The 25,504-nt window shown below is 30.4% G+C and overlaps 3 protein-coding genes, 1 long non-coding RNA gene and 1 other non-coding gene across 5 annotated transcripts; all 5 read left to right on the top strand.

The window, feature by feature from the left end:
• Positions 1-1,919: 1,919 nt before the first annotated feature.
• LOC148566355 (U2 spliceosomal RNA) lies at positions 1,920-2,115 on the top strand. The gene has a single exon (XR_015885291.1). It is a non-coding gene; the product is annotated as a U2 spliceosomal RNA (small nuclear RNA).
• A 293-nt stretch (positions 2,116-2,408) lies between these two features.
• LOC107641496 (uncharacterized) lies at positions 2,409-6,004 on the top strand. Its single transcript, XR_015883634.1, has 4 exons — positions 2,409-2,880; positions 3,932-4,072; positions 5,247-5,381; positions 5,601-6,004. It is a non-coding gene; the product is annotated as an uncharacterized LOC107641496 (long non-coding RNA).
• A 4,978-nt stretch (positions 6,005-10,982) lies between these two features.
• Positions 10,983-13,341, top strand: LOC107644759 (uncharacterized). Its single transcript, XM_016348684.3, has one exon. It carries the CDS (start codon positions 11,168-11,170, stop codon positions 13,109-13,111), a length of 1,944 nt encoding a protein of 647 aa, XP_016204170.1. The 5' UTR covers positions 10,983-11,167; the 3' UTR covers positions 13,112-13,341.
• An 850-nt stretch (positions 13,342-14,191) lies between these two features.
• Positions 14,192-18,583, top strand: LOC107644758 (hydroxymethylglutaryl-CoA synthase). The gene is made up of 12 exons (XM_016348682.3): positions 14,192-14,542; positions 14,646-14,752; positions 15,196-15,328; positions 15,632-15,775; positions 16,304-16,462; positions 16,643-16,716; positions 16,799-16,874; positions 16,967-17,022; positions 17,122-17,209; positions 17,304-17,444; positions 17,565-17,714; positions 18,179-18,583. Exons 1-12 carry the CDS (start codon positions 14,468-14,470, stop codon positions 18,350-18,352), a joined length of 1,377 nt encoding a protein of 458 aa, XP_016204168.1. The 5' UTR covers positions 14,192-14,467; the 3' UTR covers positions 18,353-18,583.
• An 883-nt stretch (positions 18,584-19,466) lies between these two features.
• LOC107642210 (peroxidase 66-like) lies at positions 19,467-25,302 on the top strand. Its single transcript, XM_088488143.1, has 4 exons — positions 19,467-19,685; positions 19,783-19,971; positions 21,563-21,829; positions 24,976-25,302. Exons 1-4 carry the CDS (start codon positions 19,485-19,487, stop codon positions 25,300-25,302), a joined length of 984 nt encoding a protein of 327 aa, XP_088344269.1. The 5' UTR covers positions 19,467-19,484.
• The last annotated feature ends 202 nt before the right edge of the window (positions 25,303-25,504 follow it).

Genomic DNA, 25,504 nt, shown 5'->3' with positions numbered 1-25,504 from the left:
GTAGATAAAAATAAAAAATAAATGTGAAATGTGTGTCAATGTATATTTTGTTGCTGTTTTTTTATTTTTTCTACTTCTATTAGATTTTTCTCTTCTTTTATTGGGGTCAAGAACTTGCTATAACTAACTATAAAAATAATAGCAGCTATATAAAAATAAAATCACATGGAAAAAAATAAAATTAAAACTGAGATTTTATACCACACACAATGTTAAATACAAATTTAATAATAAAAATAGAGTGGTAAAATGATAAAAAAAAAAACCTAGAAGGAATATATGCAATAGATGGTTCAGATGGAACGTTATTTTAAAACGGTGGTGGAGGGTCAATATTTTCAGCAGATAAATCATTAGGTGAAAATGATGATGGAAGGCCAATGCTTCTAGCATATGGAACCTTGGGTGAAAATGGTGGTGGGGGCCAGTATTTTCAGAATTTTTTTACAGAGCCAAGAATGAAAATAGATTTTTTTGTTTTGAGGTCATTTTGTTTTACGGAAATGATAGAATGACTTATGGAGGAGGATAAGTCATATATTTCTACTTTTTCGAAAAGCTATGAATTAATTTTTGGAAGGTTAAAAATTGTTTTTAAAATAATACCAAACACATGTACTGTAACTTTTCATAATTCAAAAGTCAGAAAAAGTAGCTTCTGTTACTTCCCAAACCGGCTCTTAATACTTCTGAATTTGTAATCAATTCAATTTGCTAGTAGAAAGTATTAGGTGGAGTTTTTTTTGTCAAATGGATTGGACAACTCCCAATTTTAAGTACCACAACACATTCACACAACACTAAAGAGCTCATATTCAACACTTGGCACATTTGGCAAGGTTCAAATCGGGTGCAGAGACATGATTTTACCAATTGAGCTAGGCTTCAGCTGCAAGTGGAGTTAAGTTTGTACTGGTTTTTATCATTCTGGGCTTTCTTGGTCTGTCCTGGTTTTTCTCCCGGTGCGGGTTGGCTTTGTCCAACCCAAACCATGACAAAAAAAAAATCATTCAGCACTTAATAGTTAAATGTTAATAGTGAGTGAATGTGTGTAGTGGAAGGGAAAAAAAAAATAATTTAGCCTACTAATACTATAGGTTCATCGCGAATTTGTTCACTTGAATCCTATCTAAAGTTGTTTAAGGAGTCCTCTTAGACCCTGTCTAAGAATCTGTGATAAGTATGAATGTTTAAAAAAGTTACTATTATTAACATTACTTCATATAGCTTGGTTATATTATCCAACAAAAAAAAATATAGTTTAGAAGAGGGACAAAAGATTATTCATTATGATTCCATGCTATATTATGGCATTATCACCTCCCATGTTCTCAAACATAATGAAAAATTTATATGCCAAAGAACTTGGAGCAGACGTGTGGATGACATTATATTTTGCTTTTCAAAGGAAACAATCATTAACTTGTGGATATAATATTATCATGACAAGGGTTAAAAACCTGAAATGCCATTGCATCTTGTATGACCTATGTAGGCTGGATACTACAAAATATAATGTCAAGATTTTTCTACAATTAGCTGAAGTTCATTTAAAATAATATTCAAAATTAATTAACCTCTCAATTCATAGGACTTTTTTAAGCATATAACTCTTATTTATATATGTGTGTGTTATCATTTATACCAAGAATAGTCTAATTACAATTATGAATCACTACCACTCTTTCTATGGGCATTCCTAACCTTTTCTTCTTCTTCAATCTTCATACTCAATGGGATTTATAATTTAAGCATGAAAGTAACAACGAAACAGAGACACACACACAACACACTAGTGAGATAGCCTCTGTTGTGTGCTGCGTGTAATTGCGTTGCTAGTGAGGTAGCCCACATCGGGCTGGAGCGAACAAGAACCACAGCCTTTGATATAAAAAGAGCATGGCTATACTGAACAACTCATACCTTTCTCGGCCTTTTGGCTAAGATCAAGTGTAGTATCTGTTCTTATCAGTTTAATATCTGATATGTGGGCCATTGGCTCACGCGATATTAAATTTATTTTTTGAGGGCGAGTGGCCAACACAGTAGCTTGCTACTGGGCCTCTCAGGCGTCGCCCATGCGTTGCACTATTGCAAGGGCCTGGCGCACCTCACCAAGTCCAGTTTAAATATTTGGTTGTGTTGTTCAAGATATGGGTAAAATGGTTTCATGGTAAAAACTGCTTATTTGGAAGATCCTTCATTTTTACTGACCAAAAAAAAAAAAAGAAGATCCTTCATTTTTCAGGGGAATAGAGGTGGCATAGACCATTTTGTTTTATACTCAAAAATAAAAATATATTGATGCAATCCCTTAACTTTGGCTACTGATCGCACAAAGGAAGGACCCCAAGTGAAGAAGATAAAAGATTCGCCGCCTCTTGTTCTTTTATTGGCCTCAAAAGATTTTGGATTTTTTTAAAAAAAAATTACGCTGTTATAGACACACTAGGAGCTGTAAAATGAACTCCTTAAAAGTGCACCAATTCCATGCAAATTTTACAACCTTAGAAGAGGAAGAAGAAGCAGAAGCATTATATTTTCTTCTTCTACATCCTCCACTACAAGCACAACCACCATTAAGCCCTCAAAAGGTGAGTCTTACACTGTTAGTTTCAAGACACAAAGGGCGTGCAAGCTTGGCATTTCAAGGTATCCTGATTTTGAATATGATCCACAAGGTGGAGTGGAACTGGTTCTGTTGCAAAGGTCGCCACAGATAACATTAATGAGCTTTTTGTTTCATTTGACCTTGAAACACTATATTCCACCACTAAGTAGTTTTACAACCAAGTTTCTGGGGTTGCCACTGCCCCATTCTCGAAGATTGATATAGTGCCAGAAGCATTCCAAAGAACTATTAATCAAGAATCTGGCAAGGTAACCAATTTAATTTTATAGAATATTACAATCTTTGAACTCTACAGCAAAATGATTCTTACATCAACAGTGGGAATTGAGCTTAAATTATTACAATCATCTTTGTAATAAGCTAGATTGATTTTGAATTCAAGGCCAAGTTCTTGTTTTCTGCTGGGAGTATCTATAAGGCTCCACCACTAATGGTGAAAACAGTGTTGACATCTAAAGAATCAAAGGATGACAAAAAAATAGAAGAGGGAAGAGATTGGAATTGAGGAAAATTGCAGTCTGGTTGGTGTGGCAAAAGTTGATCTAATTGATGATTTTTTCATGAATTCCTTCTTTGCCCTTTCAACTGAGTGCCTTGCTGACCTCAATAATCTCAATTTCTGCCTCATCTTAAAGAAGAGATCATCATCACATTTTGGACATTGTTAAAACCTATTTTAATTCATTTCGCAATCCAAGTTGAAAACATTGAGTAAAGGCTTTAGTGAATACACAAGTTAAATTTGAATTAATTTATTCATTCTAGAGCTTACTGTTCTCTATCACATTTCATGTATAGCAACAAGCCAACAATGCTGAAGCCTATTATAATGCATTACAATATAATAGACCACAATTTATTTGTATATTTTTTATTACAAAATCGTAACTGTATAGTTGCTAGTGTATTGTGGTAAATTATGGATTTTTACTTTGTAGTTATATTTGTATTTGTTTTCCATGTTAATTTTTTTTATTGTTCACGCTTATGGATTCACATTCACTTATTATGTTCTTGAAATTTGGATGTGGTAATTTGCCTGAGCTACATAAATATTAATTAATGTATATAATTATATTTTATAAGTATTTATTGCCTTATATCAAAATCATAAGACTAAAATGGTTAGAGGAACAAGTATTTAAAGCAAATAGTAAATAATCTAAATAAAATTTTTTAAAAAAAAATTAAAAAATATAAACAATTAGAATTTTGTTTTATTTATTATTTATTAATTACAACAATTTTCGATTTCTTGGTATTTTAATTTTTTTTTTCTTAAAAAATTCCAATTTTCAGTTATCACCTCGTGGCTTTATGTTCTAGCTCCTCAGCCTCCGCCTCCGCCTCCTCCGTATGAATGTTGAGAAAATTCAAGTATCATTTGTGATCAATGTCCTAACTGTTTTGAGATGAAGGCTTTCAAAGAGCAGCAACAATGTGGGGTTTGTTTTTTGTTCTTTTTCTTTTAATTATTTTTTGTTATTTTTTAAATTTAATTTAGTAAAAGTTCTTTTTAAATGTAGCCCATCAAAGAAAATTGGTGGCGCATTTCCTCTCCGATAAGTTTATCTTGCGATAACTACAAGTCAAAAGTACTCTATTATTATATTTTTAAAAATAACTACATTTTAGTTCTGTACTTATTTTATATAAATTAGGATGTAAAAGTTTTAAAATTTGTATACTTAAATATCAACTAAAATCATAAACTACTTAAGACAATAGTCATTTATGAAAAAATAATTTAACATATAAACCACAATAGACTGTAATAATTTATGAAAATATTTAAATTTTATATTTAAATTTTAAAATATAATATTTTAAATTAAATTGTAAATAATACTTATATTTTTCTTATCCTATTTTATTTAATTGATTGATATTGGTTTAAAAAGTTATAACATTTCTTAAATAAACTGATTGAATTTTAATTAGTTACATTTTAATTTAAAACCTTTTATTTTTAAAATATTTTTAATTTTTTTCTAATATTAACATTTTAATATTTAAATTATTTTAGTGCAAATCTATAAACTCCTAAAATGTATAAAAAAAGTTCTTAAATTTGTAAGAATTACAAGGAGTTATACTGTTATTTAATTTGTGTTCGAAAAAAAAAATATTTATAGTTAATGTTCATCAATAAACATTACAAACACATGCTATACATATGTTACAACTACTATATTCACACAAAAATTATTCTCTTATTTACCTCATCATGCATGTTAATTTGCACAACAAAAATAATGTAAAATTTATCTATACATCTTAATCTTAATTTTAAATTTTTTAGAATTATATATATATACTTTTTATTTTTTAAATCACGCGATAATATTTATTTCTTAAATTTTTACATATAAACCGCATATATAACTTTTATAAGCCAATATCAATCAACGCCTCCACTAAATAAACAGCAAAAAATCTGAACAACAGAATTGAAAATTTGACCTAATGAAGTTAAAAAAAATACTCCACCTAAATTATCCAATCAAAAGACTTCATTCAATAATTTAAAAATTTTAACCATCCATCATACCCTAATTTACCAAAGCATGAACTTCTCTCCTAAACTCTCTACCATCGTCGCCTCACCAACTAGCCCTCACCGGACATCATTGTTGCCTCTTGAGTTCTTCACGCCATTCCTTGGTCACCAACCAGCCCCGATCGTCGCCGCCGGAATCCTCCCCACCGCCGCTGGTTCGTCAAGAAGGACCCTCATCGACATTTCAGGGTAATCATCCACTTAAGGATAAAAATAATCATTTGCATACCTAGTGAATTGAACATCCAGCATGTTTTAATTGTATCTAACTAAACTCATTCCAATCAAATAACCATCCACGTAAGAATTAAAATAACCATTCGCATACATACTAAAATGACCATCCGGCATATTATGGGTTGACCACAACATCTAACATGTATATTAAATTTCTCAATCCACGACTAGGTGAGGGAAAGACAGGTTGCTATTTACGGCTGTGTCTGCACAGACTGGGACAGCGGCGCATAGTCAGGCTGCGGCGGCGTGCACGGGCCGCAGTGTTTTGACTGCGTCTGAACGGCGACGTTATGATGCGTCGGAACGACTGTTTCCGGCATCGACGGCGAGTTTTGGACATGGATCGGAGATCGACGATGGCGAATTTTGGACATGGAAGGAGAATCATCGGGATGAACAACGGTGTGAATGGAGGTGAGGAAGGAGGGATGAACAACGACGACTTACCGATGTTATCTTATCTTTATTTATTAGTTTTTGTTCCCTTTGTATTATTTTATCTTTAAATTTTAAACTTTGTAACCAATCTAATATTTTTGGATTGACTTAGTTAATATTAATTTAAATGAAGTTAAGGCAAATCTAATATTAATAGGGAAATAAATTAAATGCTCTTCTAATATTTATAAACAAATTAAATGAAGTTAAGGCAAATCTAATATTAATTTGTTTCCCAAGTCGGTCCGAGCAGTTTGGATGAGACCACACGGATTGGATTTGCCACTGTTGGGCCGTCCAGAAAATCTGTGGGTTACTCGTTTCGTATTAGTAATGTGGGCTGGACCTAAATCTTAATAGGCCAGATAAACAAAAAGCCAAAATCTGACAAAATAAAAATTAATAGGTGACTCCAAACCAATGGAAATCTGAAGATTAAAATCTATTAAAATAAAATATGTAGATATTCAAAAATATTATGTACACTCTATTAAATTAGTTAATATATATTTGTGTATAAATACATGAGTTCTTTAACTCTTATTTTTAATATATATTTTATATTATCTCCTATTTTTCGACTATGAATATCACCATTAATATTATTTTTCTGTATTTATTTCATTATCATTTTTTATATTTTTTATTTTGAAAATTAATAATTTTTTAAGAGTTGAAGTTTTATTTATAATTTTTTTAATTCTTTTAATAATTTTCTCTGATTTTTAAAAATTTATATTTTAATCTACCGATTCTTATTATTAATTATTTTGTTTTTAGTCTAACAATTTTTATTTTATTTTTGAATACCTTGAATAAAATTTATTGTGGAATTGAGATTTTGGAAACAATCATTTTGTATTAATTTAAGAAATTTAATGTCGTTTGAATTAATATTAGTTAGAATCATTAATTTTTAGTTTATTAATTTAAATAATTTAATTATTTTTTCTCTTAGATCTTCTAATATATTTATTGATTCAATTTTATTTATAATTTATATTTTTATTATTAACCCATATTTTTTAAAATACGTATTTTAATTGTGGCTAAATAAACAACTTTAATAAAAATTATTTTTATCGTCGTTATATGGGTGGTGGCATTTCTTTTAATATCTCCATTAGTTTAATAGAAGATTGTAAAACCTTCCAATAAGCCTATGGTTGAAGGGTCATTAATTAATATCATTGTGTCTCGATATAACGTTTGAAGCTAACAATAGGCTATTCAATCTATATTCTATAGCCTATATAAGCCTTAATTGATAATATTGGATGAAAGAGGAGCTCAATCCTGAGCTTTACATGTGAACCAAGCTAACTGTAGTTAGATTAGAGTTAGTTAGTTAGAACTAACATGCCAGCATGGCACTAAGTTAGTTACTTGTATGACAGGTAAAGGCAGTTCATTAATTAATTAAACTCAACTACTTTTGGGTTGCGCAACTATGATTTAAAAAAAAAAAAATCATAAAGGAGCACTTTTTAATTTTTTTTTTTTTAATCTTTCTGATACTTTTTATTAAACAAGGTTAATTAACTAATAACCTTCAAATAAAGTAGAGTTGAGAGTTCAAGGTTCAACTCTTTTGGACCAATAGCTATCACGAGGGTCACAGTTTAAAACATTTTGAGTTAACATTTTAAAGCCTTTATTTTCTAAGAACAGAAATTGAACTAACTGCTAATTACACTGGAGTTTCATTCTTAACATATATCTTTTAATTCTACAGCAAAAAACTAAAATAAAATTGTATGTCCTACTATACATATAGAATTATATTTATATTTATATAATTAACGGCATTATAATGGATTTTATTTTTGAATGATATATAGTTAGCTTGTCCAAGAATGAAACTTGGTTTCTAGAAAAGATTATATTTATATACGGCATAATTAGTGCCATATGTTCCTCTGGGTTTATTTTGTATGAAGTCCGAGTCAGAGATATGAGAAAAATCATAGCTGTATGATTTATTATTTTTTATCATTATTTAAACTTAGTTAGCTTGTCACAATTTTATAATCAAACTCACAACAACACGAGCTTGATTCTTATTGTCCATTAGATAGTCAACTTCAATAACTTGCTTCAATTGTGAATTCGTGATAAGATGATCAGTGTAGAATTCATTTTTGTTTATTTGTTAAAAATAAAGAAGAATTCGCGAAGGAAGTGAAATAATGAATTTAATTTTAATGTATTATCAGTATAAAATTATTTTATACGTACATTAAATCACATAAATGTTATATAAAAATAACTACCTTTTATATTAATTATGTAAATGATCATTTAAAAAAATAGTTATAATTACACGACTGTGTAAAATATTTTATATTATTAGATCATTAAAATTAAAGTCGTGAAATAATTAAACACATTGTTTTTAACCATATTGCAAGCTTAATAATGAACTTAGCTACCACATTAAAAGAAATTTGTTTGCGGACCCGTGATTGAGCAATGTGGCAGTGCATGGTCTTTTTCCTCTGATCTGTTCTCCACATCCAAGTAGTGTTTTTTTGTTTGTAATATATATGTAACATGCAACACACACTTAAATTGATTGCATTTACATCCACACTGTCAAATTCACTTTCTTCTTTCTGAATAAGGGACTTTTCTCATCATAACCATGTCCCACTTTCCTTCTCCATATGTGAGGCTGAATACTCCACTCCTGTTGTCATAACTGTTTAATTTTAAGACATTGGTTTATATCTTTAAACGGTAAATTTAATTTTCTTTAGTTACTAATGTATGAATTCTTAAAAAATACAAATTTAAACGGAGACTATATGAAATTATGAATGTTTATTTCTATATAAAAAGACGAATAAATGATAAATAGGTCTCTAACTTTTTATTTTAAAAATAAATAAGTTTTCGATTAATTAAAAATACAAAAATATCATTCACTTTCTAAAATACAAGACATTTAAGTTCTTTTAGGAGATTAATTTATCCTTATATATTGGACGAAGAGACTTAAATGTCTCATATTTTAAAAAGTAAGAAACATTTTTTTATTTTCAATTAATAAAAAACTTATGTGTCTTCGAATTAAAAAATCGGATCTATGTCTTTTTTCTAAAAAAAGACCTATTATGGTATGTCTTGTTAAAGAATAAAATAAAGTACAAACTTCATAATTTAATTTGATACGTGAATATTCACATAAAATTTTTCAATCAAAATAAATCTATCATATTTTTTACCGTAAACTAAATGCACCTTAAAAATAAGAAATGAATCCAACAAATTATATATAAAACAAGCTTTGCTCAATGTTAAAGCATATGCATAGGAATTTATAGGTGGTAGCACCTAATTAGTTGGACAATGTTTGGCACATCCGAGACAAATTTTAGTTTGTTGCACAAACATATTCTGAGTCTTTCAGAAAGAGAAAATGATAACTTTGCAACATTCAAACCTTAATCAATTCATTTATTGTCAATTAGCACATAGATGAATTCTAAAAGAGCATTTTCTTGTTGTACACATTAGTGGTGTCCACTCAATAGTGCTTTTCAACATTCCTAATGTTACACACTTAAAGCTAAGTTATCATTCTTCAACCACTCCAATGGTTGTTTGTGTCTAAATTGTGATTAGTTCTTACTTATAAGTAAGTAGAATATTGCAGTTATGATGTTATATTAGTCCTTTTTTCCAGAACCTGACTTTTTCTTGTTTTTAATTTCTGATATTATATTATTATATATACATACAAACATATATGGCCCTCACCAATTCAGCAAATGCTTTTTATAGTTGTCTATGTCAAACTCACTCATGGTTTTGTGTAATCATGTGCTATCATTTGCAATAATTTAAAAAGCCAAAATAACAATTGAGAATGGGTAGTAGGGAAAGAAAAAGAAGTTCCACCTAATTTAGCAAATATTTTCAATTAGTGCTACAACAAGTATAATTGTTTGCGAAATATAGAAATACAGAACCATTAGATAGACATAAATTTGTTTGGAGAAAACTTCGCCTAATTTTCTGTCAGCAAAGATATACAATTTAATCTAGAAGTGAGATTAGCGTTATCATTCATAGTGGTAAAACAAATACGGAGCGACTCAGATAAAGATACCTAAAAAAAATCTTTTTTTAAAGATATTTTTTAATAATTAAAATTTAACACATATAATTAATTAGACGGTGCTATTTTTGTTATAATTAGGTTAGACAAATTAATTTGACCAAAAAAATAATGAATCAAATTTTAAACTGGTTTAAATTAATATTATTTTTCATAAAAAAATGACTACAATATCCTTATTATAGAAAATAACTAAAATACTCTTATTATATATATTAATTTTAATAATCCTAAATTCTAACCCTTTACTTCTCTATCGTCATAGGATTAGGATTTAGAGTTTTATATATATATATATATATATATATATATATATATATAATAGGAATATTTTAGTCATTTTTTATAACAAGGGTATTGTAGTCATCTTTTATAAAAAAAATAATATTAATTTACACCGTTCAAAATTTGATTCATTATTTTTTCGGTCAAATTAATTTATTTGAACTAATTTTGACAAAAATAACACACGATTTAATTAATTATATGTGTTAAATTTTAATTACTAAAAAATATCTTTAAAAAAAAAAAGACTTTTCAGACATCTTTATCTGAGTAGCTCCCAAACATAAAATAGTAGAATCGAGACAGGAGGCTACGAATTTTTTGGTTCTGGGTTAGTAGGGATTTAAATAGAATGTGGGAGATATATGAAAGATTCTATCTGAATATGATCCATATTACGTTCTTAATGAGCCGACATGCACAGTAAAAAAATTCTTGGACCAACCACAATTTTAGACTTAATTTGAGAGCTGGACCGTAACACAACTGAACAACCACGATAAAAAAAACAAGAAGTTATAGGGATGAGATTGATTGGCCTGTGGCAATTTCAATTGGAAATAGTATGAATAATTAATTAAGAGGTCAACATTTGGAAGGTATACTATTATGGAAGACAAGGTCCAAATTGAACAGCATGACCTTTTCAATAGGACCACACTCATTGCCGTATTCAGCCACCTCAAATCTGAATCCAAATACATAAACCAGTACACACACTTTTCTGTTCTTTTCTGTTTGTGCTTTTCCATTTGTGCCGGTTGCCATACAACACCTAAGAATCTCATGGCACAAGAAAATATCAACTTACTATATATATAAAGTAAAGTAGAATTGTTTATGATTGCACAGAAAGGAGAAAGAAAAACTAAAAAGAAAAGAAAAAAATATGGAGAGGCTTGGCCAAAACCAAAATGAGGCCTCTCAGTGTTGCTGTCCAACCCCATTTTTCAACTCATCAGCAGCATCACCAAACATCAACAACAGAACCAAAATCAGAAACAGTTCTTCTGAATGTCGCCACAACTTTGTAGCAACAACTTCATCTTCCATCTTTCCAAACACAAACTTCACAAACCATGAGTCACTTCCTTCTCTTCATGAATCATTCAATGAATTCAACAAAGTTTACCCTCAGTATTCTGAGACTGAACTTGTTGACCATGTTAGAGCACAAGAGTATCACCATCTCAGCAACCACACTTGCCTTGATTACATTGGTGTTGGCCTATTCTCCCATTCTCAACTCCAACAACAACAACAACAACAACGTTATCATGGGGATGCATCAAAATCACAACTTGCTTCAACTTCAACTTCAACTTCAAATCAATATCCTGGAATTCCATTCTTCAGCCTATCCTCCAAGACTGGGAATCTGAAAACACTATTGATCCATGGTGGACAAGAGTCAGAATTTGAGTCTGCAATGAGGAAAAGAATCATGAATTTCCTCAACATATCTGAAACTGATTATTACATGGTTTTCACAGCAAACAGAACCTCAGCTTTCAAGCTTGTTGCAGATTCATACCAGTTCCAATCTTCCAGGAAGCTTCTCACAGTTTATGACTATGAGAGTGAAGCTGTTGGAAACATGATTAGTGCCTCAGAGAAGAGAGGTGCAAGGGCTATTTCAGCTGAATTCTCATGGCCAAGGTTCAGGATTCAGACAACAAAATTGAGGAAAATCATTGTGGGCAAGAGGAAGAATAAGAAGAAAAAGAAGGGTCTTTTTGTCTTTCCACTTCACTCAAGGGTAACAGGAACAAGGTACCCTTATCTTTGGATGAGTGTAGCACAAGAAAATGGTTGGCATGTGTTGGTTGATGCATGCGCATTGGGGCCAAAGGACATGGACTCTTTTGGCCTCTCTCTCTTTCTCCCTGATTTCTTAATCTGCTCTTTCTATAAGGTCTATGGTGAGAATCCTTCTGGTTTTGGTTGCCTTTTCGTCAAGAAATCCGCTATTTCGAGCATGGAAGCTACTTCTTCTGCAGGAATTGTGAACCTTGTGCCACAAAATCAGATACATCTATCCGAGGATTCTTCTGGCACTGACTTAGAACTTGAACAAAAAACTATATATAGCACACAAGAAGAACAAGGAGAAGAAGAAGAAGAAGAATTATCCTCGATGAGATCATTCTCTGGTCCTAGACAAGCCACAGAATCTGGAAAAGATGAAGAAGAGGCACAATCTCATCGAGGTTCTGAAATTGAGGAGGCTAATCTCAAGAAGAAGAGTGTTGCTCAAGGAAGTGAAAATGGAGGGTTTGAGATTGAATGCAGGGGTTTGGATCAGGTGGATTCTCTGGGATCAATACTGATTAGCACTCGGGCGAGGTACTTGATAAACTGGTTGGTGAACTCAATGGTGAAGCTTAAGCATCCACACACAGAAGAGTTTCCACTGGTGAAGATATATGGTCCAAGAGTGAAGTTTGATAGAGGAGCAGCTTTGGCATTCAATGTGTTTGACTGGAAAGGTGAAAAAGTTGAGCCTGTTCTTGTTCAGAAACTTGCTGATAGAAGCAACATTTCAATCGGTTATGGATTCCTGCATCATATTTGGTTTGCAGATAAGTATGCAGAAGATAAAGGAAGAGTTCTTCAGAGCAAAAAAGAAGGGAAAGGCAATAATAATAAGAAGAAGAAAGATAGAGATAGTGAAGTTGGAATAAGTGTGGTTACTGCTGCATTAGGATTCTTGGCTAGTTTTGAAGATGTATATAGGCTTTGGGCTTTTGTTGCAAGGTTTCTTGATGCAGATTTTGTGGAAAAGGAGAGGTGGAGATACACTGCTCTCAATCAGAAAACAATTGAAGTTTGATTATTCATTTCAACCAATTAAATTTCATTTATTGTTAGTTGTTCATTATTGTTCTTGATTTGTTTATCTTGTAAGTGCCTATCTAGAGTGTGACTTTGGATGAAGGTTATTTCATGTATATGGAAATTTGATTTGATTCTCCAAGGAAAAAGGAGATGATTTCAGCAACTATATAGATAATTATTCACTCTGTGAAATGCAAAAGAAAAAAAAGTATTTGTTTCAGGAAGCTCCTTTACTCTATAGTGCACATATTACAAAAAGAAAATTAATACAAATAATAATATTATTAAACAAAAGTAAACAAATGCTTGAACAAGACAGTGTTACTATTTTATTTAACATGGGAAGATGTTATTTTATTCAAGAATCAAGGTATGTCAAGGGAACAATATTTTACTTACTAATGAAGATACTCCCAACCTAAGCTCTGTGTTAACTTTGAGTTTGCATCACTCTATTATTGTTGGTCCAATCTATCCTATTCCTATGTAGCTATCTATGGACCATGATAAGCCAAAAGGACAAAGACAAAGACAATAAACATGTCTTCATCATGGAATTTTCAAACTACACATTAATAGCTTCTTAATTTTCTTATCCTCTACCTAAATTTCTGAAAAGAACATAAAACAAATTCTAATTAGCTCATTTTAGTTAATTCGGCTATAAATGCAATAAAAGCTCTTTAGGTGAATAATCTTGTAGTCAAATTTTTTATTAAGTAGTCATTAAGTCTAGTATCTAAAAATTTAATTTTAATGCATTGTCAAAAAAAAATAATTTTATAAATACATCTAATTAGATAACGTCAAATTGATAAAAATAATTATATTTTAAATTGATCATATAAATAATTATTTAAAAAATAAATATACAAGATGTTTTAGTGTTTTACACGGTTAATTTATCAAAATTAAATTCTATTTAAAGATCAATTAATGATGATCAATCATTTGAACCAATTAAATAGTAATGATTAAGAAATCTAATTTCACCCACAGATAAGAATGACAATAGTAATTAATGGGTAATAATGAACCCCTCATTCAACTCAAAGACCCATCAAAATTTCCACATAAGGAGGGGTTAGTTGGGAAGAGGCACAAAATCTACCACACAAAACAGAGCGCCAAAGAAAAATGGCATCAGCTGAACAGGGCAACTTCCAAGTCAGCATCTTTTTTGATTCAATAAGCCACCATTTACTCTTTCTCTTTCTTTCTTCCATCACACTTACAAGTTACAACTTTCCACTTGCACCACCTACTCCTCCTTCTCCTCCACCTCCTCCGTCTTCTTCTTCTTCTTCTTCTTCTGATCTTCAACAAGTGAGAAAAAATCTACCCTTTTTCCATGGCTTCTTCGCACCCAAAAAATGTGGGAATCCTTGCTATGGACATCTACTTTCCTCCCACATGCGTGAAACAGGTATGTCTGATTGTGATTGTGATTGTGTTTTGTTGCTATTTCGTGATAAAGTTGAGATTTTTAACGGTTTTGATTTGTGGGGTGTTGCGTGATTCTGATGCAGGAAGCTTTGGAGGCTCACGATGGGGCCAGCAAAGGGAAATACACTATTGGGCTTGGACAAGATTGCTTGGCATTCTGCACTGAGGTTGAAGATGTTATCTCTATGAGGTCACTTACCAATTTTTCATTGCCATATCCCATTTATCAATCCTATTTATCATTAGATTTGAATTTCTTTAATAGTTTGGTTACAGCATAATATGTTGTCCTGAGATTCTAAAGAGAAAAGAAATTTTATTTACTTGGAATTTCTTTTATATATATTGAGGTGTCTGTGTCGAATAATACATAATTAGGAGAATTCTATTAAGAGAAATCAATAACAAATTTAACATGTTTAGGATGATAATATTTGATATGCATAAACATAGATGAGTGAAAATTAAGTATTTGTGCATCATAAGGGGGTGCCGTTTATTTCAGCTTTGATAGTTGATCAATGCTGCTTTGTGAACCTGTATGATGGAGCTGCAATGGCTTGGCTTACAGTGATTTTATTTTATTTTCTAATGTTATTCTTTTTGCTTTTGTTTTGGGCTGTTGAACTGCAGCTTGACAGCTGTATCCTCGCTTCTTAAAAAGTATAAGATTGATCCGAAACAAATTGGACGCATGGAAGTTGGTAGTGAAACTGTCATTGACAAAAGCAAATCCATTAAGACCTTCCTGATGCAACTCTTTGAGGTATCTCTATCTCATTCTCTGTTTTGGTTTTGAGTGTTGACCATAGGAAACAAACAGCATACCGATGGGGACTCACTTTAAAAGATTGTAGATCTTTCTGCTTATAATATTAACTTATGTTGAATTTTACAAACATAGAAGCTTGTAGCAGCATTCCCTATGGCCCTATCCCCTACCACTTTTGTCCCAATTATTGTTTTCTGAAATATAGATGAGTCAAAATTCAAGGATAAAAAGGAAGGAAATATATCTGTATGTGCTTATGTGATTCCTGCATCTTATATTAACTCATGTAACAATCAGGAGAGTGGTAATACTGACATCGAAGGTGTTGATTCAACAAATGCATGCTATGGTGGAACAGCAGCTCTGTTCAATTGCGTGAATTGGGTGGAGAGTAGTTCATGGGATGGTCGCTATGGACTTGTCATATGTGCAGATAGCGCGGTATGAACTCGAATCTATTTCATGGAAATCCAAGCACTTGTCACTTGTGACTAGTATTTTTTAGAAATCAACAATTACTTTACATATATCAAATGATAACTAACTTGAAGAATAACGTGGTTGTGAAAGAACTTAAAATTACAGAAATTCCTAGCTAATGCAAGTTAGATGTGGTATTTCTGATCTTGCGATTTCCTAGAATCACCATTTTAGGTTTGAGTTGGTTGTGAAATTTCTGTGGCACAGCCTCAACTTATAATTCAATTCTATAATCTGCATGTTTATAAGTGAATTTCACCATCTTTTGCTCATTGATGGTACAAAATTAACTTCACAGGACAATGTTTTAGGAAGGCAGTATGTAGCAGATTTCTTATTTAAAAATGTCTTCATGTCTCAACATTTGTTAAAAAATTCTTACTACTATTTTAATCCTGTTACTTTCTCCTCAAACAATGAATCAAATGCTCGATTGCACATCTATATACACCATCGAACAATTATGACAGTTATGAACTTTATGTTCAGGTCTACGCTGAAGGACCTGCACGTCCTACCGGAGGAGCAGCTGCTATTGCCATACTTGTGGGGCCAGATGCTCCTATTGCTTTTGAAAGCAAGTTCAGAGGCAGTCACATGGCTCATGCCTATGACTTTTACAAGCCAAATCTTGCAAGTGAATACCCAGTAATGCTCTGTCATTACCTCTGAATTTTTGTGCAGATATTTAGATAGGTTTAGATTTAGCCTCTGATTTATGCCAATTACTTGTTACTCGTGGGTGCTTCTTGATTTGTTCGGTATATATATTGAATAAAGCATAGACTAGTTATGACCTTGCTACCCTTTTGGTTTGGCCTGCTATAGGTTGTTGATGGAAAACTCTCGCAGAATTGTTATCTCATGGCACTTGATTCTTGCTACAAGGTTTTCTGTGAGAAGTAAGCATGGACTGAACTTGAAAGCTTTTTCAACTTTTCTCCTTTTGGTTTTGGTTCTCCTAACATCTTCTTCCATGTTTAGATTCGAAAAGTTGGAGGGGAAGCCCTTTTCAATGGCAGAGGCTGATTACTTTGTGTTTCATTCTCCATATAACAAGGTAATGCAGGCTTTATGTTTTTTCGATATTTATGACATGAATAGACAATGATTACCTATAATGTTTCTCTATGTAACTTGTTCTTCTTGCAGCTTGTCCAAAAAAGCTTTGGTCGGCTGTACTACGATGACTTCCTGAGAAATCCCAGGTTTCAGTGAACCATAAAAGACTCTATGGTTATAAATAGATGTTTTCAACTTCCAATTTATAACTATTTTGTTCTTTTCATTTTCTTCATGCTATACAGTTTTGTTGATGAAGCTGCCAGAACATCCTTGGAACCTTATAAATCACTATCGGGTGACGAAAGCTACAATAGTCGTGATCTTGAAAAGGTAGCTAATTTCATCGAGTATGAGTGTCGTTAATTGACGAAAACATTATCATAAATTGAACTCCGGTTGGTTTGTGATCATTGTGATTCTACAGGCAAACCAGCAAGCCTCGAAAAAGATATATGACACGAAGGTGCAGCCCAGCACGTTAATACCGAAAGAAGTTGGTAACATGTACACTGCATCTCTTTATGCAGCATTTGCATCACTCCTTCACAATGAGAACAGCTCACTGGTAAGGTTTTTCACCCTTAATAGTTCCATTCTTTCTTTGTTCTTCCTAGAGCATCTTTTATGAGGTGAATGGCTGATCCCAAATGACTGATTATTTTCTTTATATTTTTTTTAAATGTAGATTGGTAAACGTGTAGTTATGTTCTCATATGGAAGTGGTTTAACGGCTACAATGTTCTCCTTCAAGATTCAAGAAGGTCAAGGCCCCTTTACTTTGTCCAACATTGTAACATTGATGGATGTGGCTGGCAAGTTGAAGCAGAGAGTTGAGGTATGCTGTCTTTAACAATTTGATTAATCAATCTCTCATGATCATTTTACATTAAACCTGACATTCATAGAGCTTTGCACTTAACCATTACATTTCAATAACAATATTGTATGAATCATTATAAAGTTGCTCTAAGCATCTCATGTTAACAACAGATGTCCAAAAAGTTTGTAAATAAAGAAATCAGATCAAACTCCTCTGAAGTGAGAAAGTAATTGTTTAGTTACTCTTAAATTAAGATAGAGGCTCACATATGATGGAAGTTATAAATACGTACCATTTCGGTGCGCAAGGCACGACGAATGTACAAAAAAACTTCTCTTTTGTTATATCATTATTGAGATTGAAAGCATATGCATTTAGGCAAGCTACCCATGTACCTAAATTACTTCATGTTTTGACTATGATCCTTTTATACAACATGCAACTAAAATACTAAACTAGAATATATGTATTTGTTTCAGTTTCCTCCTGAAAAATTTGTTGAAACAATGAAGCTGATGGAACACCGATATGGGGCAAAGGACTATGTGACAAGCGGTGACTGTAGCAACTTACCTGCAGGCACCTTCTATCTTACCAAAGTTGATTCCATGTACCGGAGATTTTATGCCAGAAAGGACACTACCAGCACATGACATGATTTTTTAGTTAATCATCACTTATATATTCAAATATTTATACTTCATTTTTTTTCTTTCTTTCTTGATTCAACTTCTGTATTTGATCCCTTGAGCTTATTTATCTAATTTGTTTATAAAAAATGTTTTCATTTCTTTTTGGGGTAAGTTTGTACTTTGCACACAAAATCACTTTGTTGATTTGTCAATTAATTTTAAGCTCAGCTCTCTAATAATGCAAATAGAAGAGTATATTTCTTAATGCAAAAAGGTCCATAACCATATATCATATGATCATACATTAGTAGCTTTATTTCCAAATAAATGTGTAATAATTACAAATATAAAAGTAGTCGATATATATTTTTAATCAAAGATCTTCAGTTTATATCTAATATAGTAAAATGTATAATTTATTTTATAAATTATGCATCAAATTTCTTGTATTCCAATTATATATTATAGATTTAGATGTACAGATTTAAATATTATTTCCTACTCTTAGACACCAACTACGATAGTCTTCTTTCTTTTTTCGTTTTTGAAAAAAAAAATCTCTATCTATGCACAACACATGATTCTTCAATAATTATTTGTGGAGAACTATGATGATTGAATTGAACAATCCCTTTCTTAGTTTGTTTTTATTTCTTTCTAGTTATCATTAGATAAGATAAAAGTAACCTTTCTAAGAAACATAGCAATATAATATTGGACTCCACGCTCTCATCCATCATCACCAACTTTACAACTTGATAGGCATAAACCAATAGAACAATATTAATTATTAATCATCGATCAATAAGAATATATTATGCAACTTTAATGGTATATATATCCCTAAATATTGTAGTAGCTATCAAATAAATTGCTTTGTATATTGGCCAAGAAATATATATGTGTTATGTGTTTAGTAGGTAGTGAATTGAATATACTTGATTCTAAAGCAGAACAAGAAGTAGAGTCAAATATAAATTGCACGTATACACTAATTTTCCAATCTTGAGTTGCTTCAAAGCACATTATTATTAATTCTCAGATAATCACCTAATCTTATTGAGTTTGTTAGTACCGACTAAATTTTCATTCTAGCTATATATACACTACAAATTTTGTTCCAATTTTCATCAAATCACTTGAAACAAGAAGCATGAAATTTCCAATAATAGTTCTTCTCTTGTTGACACTATCAACAACACTATTGAAAGCAGAACTTGATGCTAAGTATTATGAGAAAACATGTCCACAAATAGAGGACATAATTTCAGAGACGGTTCAAAGTGCTTCTAAGCAAGACCCTAAAGTGCCAGCACGTATCTTGAGGATGTTCTTCCATGACTGTTTCATAAGGGTATGCATGTGTATATATAAAAATGGATAATGTATGTACATATTACTATATCTTAGTAGCTTTTTTTTCATATATATATATATGGTTATGATTATAGGGATGTGATGCATCAATATTGTTGGATTCAACTCACACAAACAAAGCTGAGAAAGATGGGCCTCCAAATCTGTCGGTTCACTCATTCTATGTAATTGATGATGCAAAAGCCAAGCTTGAGAAAGCTTGCCCTCACATTGTTTCTTGTGCCGATATAATCGCTATTGCAGCTAGAGATGTTGTAACCTTGGTACTCTAATCCCTTTCTACTAAACATTCTGAAATCAATTAAATGTTGTTGGGTAGTTTTATCAAACTATATAAATTCAGGGACGGATCCAGAGGACAAATATAGGCCTTGGCTCCTCTAATTTTTTTGAACAAAATTAACAACTTTAAGTAGATAAAGTTATTATATATTATATAATTTTATTTAAAAATAGAGTAAATATTTATTTTAAATAAATAATTAAATTATTAAACTTAAAAACAAGTAACAATTCTTAAATTGAGAAAAACATTATTGCCAATCACTTTTTGATTAAATAAATTTTTAAATCTTTAAATATTTAAATTTTTTTTTCTTTTTAAATATTTTTTCTCTTAATTTTCACACCTATTATCATATAAAAATATTTTAATATTTATAATAACTAAAATTTTTTTATATATTATAGTACATACATGAAAGTAAATTATTTTAAAATTTATTTATTTTTTCATGATATTATATTAATAACATATTAAGAAATTTTATTAAAATAATTATATTTTATATATTTTATTCATAAATATATTTTAAATATATATAATAAAGTTATTAGAATAACTTATTTATATTATTTTACAGTATATTTTTTTATGATATAAAGCATAAAAATATAACTTACCGTCATAATAATACTCAACAAAGTAAACTAATAAAAAAAAGGATAATTTTTATATTTTATCGAATCTAAAATAAAAAATGACAAGAACTAAGATAAATTTTTTATATAACAAGCATTTATTAGTAATTTTTAATAAAAAATATTAATTATAATTATATATATTAATAAATATATAATATTATATTTAATTATATAATATTTTAAATTTTTGGCCTCTCTTATACCAAAATTTTGGATCGTCCTTATATGTAATCTAATCTTTAATCGATATCAATTATTTTGCATATTTAAAATTATCGGTTTTTTAAAATTTGTGTTTAAAATAGTAATTTATTCTTTTAAAATCATGAAACTTTTAGAATAGAATGAGAAATAGTTTCATTTCTTTTTATGATATTCATTTCCAACATATTAAAAATGTAAAAATATTTTATATAAATATCTATTTATATATATTGGTAAATCGACACAATATACTTAAATTAATTAAAAAAAAAGGTAAAAACTTAAATGCAATTAATTTAATATGAAATTGATAGTTGAGAACTATTAAATAATAATTTAGTCAAACTTATTAAAATATTTAGCAATTCTCAACTATTAATTTCATATGAATTATACCTAAATTTTCATCTATCTAAAACCAATGAAAGGTATCAGAGAATAGAGAGCAGAGCTCAGAATTGAGATTTGCGTCTGAGTTGTATTGTTGTGTTTTCTAGAATGAATGATAACGGAGTACATGATAGAGTACATAATAGAGTATATAGGATAGATATACACAGTTGCGAGTGTAACAGCTCAACATTCTAGATCAGATTAGAGTATAATAACTAACTAAAAGATTAGAGTAATTTTTACACAATTCTACATACTTTCTTCAATTAAGTTAAACATTATTCTGTTATTCATGGGTTACTAATGATGATGAAATTAAACCTTGGTTATCAGTCTGGAGGTCCATCTTGGGAAGTTCTAAAAGGAAGAAAAGATGGAAGAATTTCAAAGGCATCAGACACAACAAACCTACCAGCACCAACCTTGAATGTTACGCAACTCATTCAGAGTTTCGCAAAGAGAGGCTTATCAATCAAAGATTTGGTAACCCTATCCGGTGGCCACACTCTTGGATTCTCACACTGTTCTTCTTTCCAATCTCGCTTACACAACTTCAGTTTCTTGCACGATATTGATCCAACTTTGAAGGCTCACGATTCGGTGGTCTAGGAACCTTTGGACCACTTAGTGGTCCAAGTAAAAAAACATGTTTTTTAAGATTTTTTAACAACTGTTACATAGTCCTTTAACTAATTTTAATTATAAATTGACCCTATATATTTTATATAATTATAAAAACGATTTTTTATTTTATAAATAATTAATTTATCATGTTCATTAACAATCAAATACAAAAACAACAACAATTAGATCATCCATGGATCCCAATTTTCTTAAAATATTACATTCGATCCGAGACATTCTTGAGGAGTCATGAAATCGTGTTTCGCTGAAATCCAATCGATTGGACTATCAAACCAATCGATTGAAATTTAACCCAATCGATTGGATTTCAGTTTATCACTAAACAATCGATTGTATATTGCTGGTAAGCATGGTTTTGCATAAATCAATCGATTGGTGAAAGTAACCAATCGATTGAACAATGAATTAAATGTGAAATTTATGTAATTCAATCGATTGGTCACGGCTAAACAATCGATTGGTCTCAATATTCAATCGATTGGTTACGGCTAAAAATCGATTGAATTATCATCAATTTCAATTTCAATCGATTGCATATAAAACCAATCGATTGATACTGTAATTATATGTACTCCAATCGATTAAAATAACAAAACAATCGATTGGAACATTGTGTTTAAGTATACTTCAATTGATTGGTGGGGGCTTGATTTCGTTTAATCTATCTACCAATTTTAAAACTTCTTCTTTAAATATGATCCGTCTAAGATTATTATTACTATTAGTTGCCAAATTTTTGAAATTTTGTTAATTTGTTTTTTCCTGCTACTATTATTATTATTATTATTATTATTATTATTATTATTGTTATTATTATTATTATTTTGAATTTCATTTGAGTATTTAGCTAATTAATGATAATTATCTTCTTATTCATCTATCTTATTATTAAAATTCTATCTTGCTTTTGTAAAGTTTTATTTTGATTTAGATACTCTAATCTTATCTTTTCCTTAATATTAACATTATAAATTGGTGAATAATCCATCACCAATTATTCAATCCCACCATTAAAATCGTGTATCACTCTCTTTATAAAAAATCTCATTGTTTTTCTTTCGAACATCCATCCATCTACTAAATATCCAATTTTTTTTATTTTTTATCCGTCTATTTAATATCCACCTTTTGTTCATCGTTAATCGACAATCACCGTTGCACCAATCAATCACCGTTGCACCAATCAGCAAAGATCCAATCAATTTTTTTCATTGTAGTGTTCAGAAAACAATCCATCGTTTTGATTACAAAATCGAGGTAAGTGGATAGAATATCTAATTTTCCTATTATTCGTTTCGATACTTTATTCGTAAAATTGATTATGTAATGAAAAAATATTTTTTTATCTTTTATTAACTGACAAGACATTGAGAATTACTAAAAAGTAAATAGATGTTACATCCACTAACTCTAACAAATAAATACGCACTAACCAAAGTATTATAGTCTATCTAGATTAATTATAAGAACTGTGCATATTCCAAAACTCCTCGACCGATGCTATAATCTGTGGCTTCTTATGGTTGATCCGACTCCGGAGTATATGCACCGCGGTTATCATGCGAATATCGTGATCATCAAGCTACAAATTATACATTATGAATTAGTACCAAAAAATAGGACCTCCATATTAGTTACTGTTTGTCACATCAAATTACCTCCATGTTAGAGAGGACCTTATCCACTCTACTAGACAATTCTTGAACTTTATTTAGATCCTCGCTTTGAATAACATCGTCATTAATAACTTGGTCATCCCGTAGAAAAAAAGAAAAAATTAAAGTTTAAATTACTCGTAATACGTTATACTAGATATTAAATAACCATTAAGGATTACCTTTGCACTAGGAATTGTAGTTCCAAGTTGATCACCAAAATCAACTTTGATAAAATCACAGTCCAGTGACATATTCTGTGTGTTGGTAGCATCATTTGAGACCCCCACTATATCTTCGTTAGAAGGAATATCCATGATTATTATCAACGGAAGAATATATTAGGAGTAGATTTGGTTGAAAGGCAAATAGTTAAAATAATTTGTCAACATATACAAAATTAGTCGGATTGAACATATATATATACCCAAAAAAATAACAAAATTTGAATTCTATCTTTTAAAAAATTTGCGAAACAGCCGAATAATCTTAAAACTGTTTAAGATATCTTATCTTTTAATTAAAAACAAATACTTTTCAATTTCAACTTAAGAACATATTTTCAATTTAAGAAATTAAATTTGATCAATTTATCTAATTATATCTTATCTATAATTATCTTTAATTAGAAAAATACTCAAATGAAATTTAAAATAATAATAATAATAATAATAATAATAATAATAATAATAATAATAATAAACGTAACTTCTAATTCAATACGCATGGTTTGGGTTTAGTATATAGCGATTTTGAAATTTCAATCGATTGGATTACAATACCAATCGATTGAAAGCTGAAAAAACACATTTAGGACACTTTCCAATCGATTGAAGTTTCAAACCAATCGATTGAATTAGAAGTTACGTGCAAAGTTCAATCGATTTTTAGCCGTAACCAATCGATTGAATATTGAGACCAATCGATTGTTTAGCCGTGACCAATCGATTGAATTACATAAATTTCACATTTAATTCATTGTTCAATCGATTGGTTACTTTCACCAATCGATTGATTTATGCAAAACCATGCTTACCAGCAATATACAATCGATTGTTTAGTGATAAACTGAAATCCAATCGATTGGGTTAAATTTCAATCGATTGGTTTGATAGTCCAATCGATTGGATTTCAGCGAAACACGATTTCATGACTCCTCAAGAATGTCTCGGATCGAATGTAATATTTTAAGAAAATTGGGATCCATGGATGATCTAATTGTTGTTGTTTTTGTATTTGATTGTTAATGAACATGATAAATTTATGATAAATTAATTATTTATAAAATAAAAAATCGTTTTTATAATTATATAAAATATATAGGGTCAATTTATAATTAAAATTAGTTAAAGGACTATGTAACAGTTGTTAAAAAATCTTAAAAAACATGTTTTTTTACTTGGACCACTAAGTGGTCCAAAGGTTCCTGGACCACCGAATCCTGAGCCAACTTTGAACACTAACTTTGCCTTAGGGCTCAAAAACAAGTGTCCTAACCCTAATACTACAAACCCTAATGCTGGAGAGTTTCTTGATTCAACTGCTTCGGTGTTTGATAATGACTATTACACACAGATTTTGGGAGGAAAAGGCTTGTTTTCTTCGGATCAATCGCTGGCTGGCGACTCCAGGACTAGATGGATCGTCGAAGAGTTTGCGAAAGATCCGAGCGTGTTCTTTGAGGAGTTTGTGGATTCCATGTTGAAGCTTGGAAATGTAGGGGTGTTGGAGAATGGAGAAGTGAGACTTAATTGTAAGGTTGTGAATTCATGAGAAATTAATAATAAATTCACGTGCAGTTAACTTAATAGAAAGTTGAGAGTTGAGAGTCGTTGAACAATTTGATAATTTGACTAAATTATTATTTAACGACTTTCAACTATCAATTTCATGTGAAATTAACTGCATTTGAGTTTTTAGCATAAAATAAATGATAATAATTTATCATGATGAGTAAGAAGATAAATCGATATGT

The sequence above is a fragment of the Arachis ipaensis genome, chromosome B5 (genome assembly GCF_059453495.1).
Source record: "Arachis ipaensis isolate K30076 ecotype BB chromosome B5, ASM5945349v1, whole genome shotgun sequence".
Lineage (NCBI taxonomy): Eukaryota > Viridiplantae > Streptophyta > Magnoliopsida > Fabales > Fabaceae > Arachis > Arachis ipaensis.
Note: the sequence above shows the minus strand (reverse complement) of the source record. Positions and strands in the feature narration are given on the sequence as shown.

Excerpts from the sequence above, each read along its gene's own strand:
- LOC107644759 (XM_016348684.3), top strand. The coding sequence starts at position 11,168 with ATGGAGAGGCTTGGCCAAAACCAAAATGAGGCCTCTCAGTGTTGCTGT.
- LOC107644758 (XM_016348682.3), top strand. The coding sequence starts at position 14,468 with ATGGCTTCTTCGCACCCAAAAAATGTGGGAATCCTTGCTATGGACATC. Across the intron at positions 14,543-14,645 it reads CTCCCACATGCGTGAAACAG|GAAGCTTTGGAGGCTCACGA; the intron begins GTATGTCTGATT and ends ATTCTGATGCAG. Across the intron at positions 16,875-16,966 it reads TTCATTCTCCATATAACAAG|CTTGTCCAAAAAAGCTTTGG; the intron begins GTAATGCAGGCT and ends TTCTTCTTGCAG.
- LOC107642210 (XM_088488143.1), top strand. The coding sequence starts at position 19,485 with ATGAAATTTCCAATAATAGTTCTTCTCTTGTTGACACTATCAACAACA. Across the intron at positions 19,972-21,562 it reads CTAGAGATGTTGTAACCTTG|TCTGGAGGTCCATCTTGGGA; the intron begins GTACTCTAATCC and ends CTTGGTTATCAG. Across the intron at positions 21,830-24,975 it reads CTTTGAAGGCTCACGATTCG|CCAACTTTGAACACTAACTT; the intron begins GTGGTCTAGGAA and ends CCGAATCCTGAG.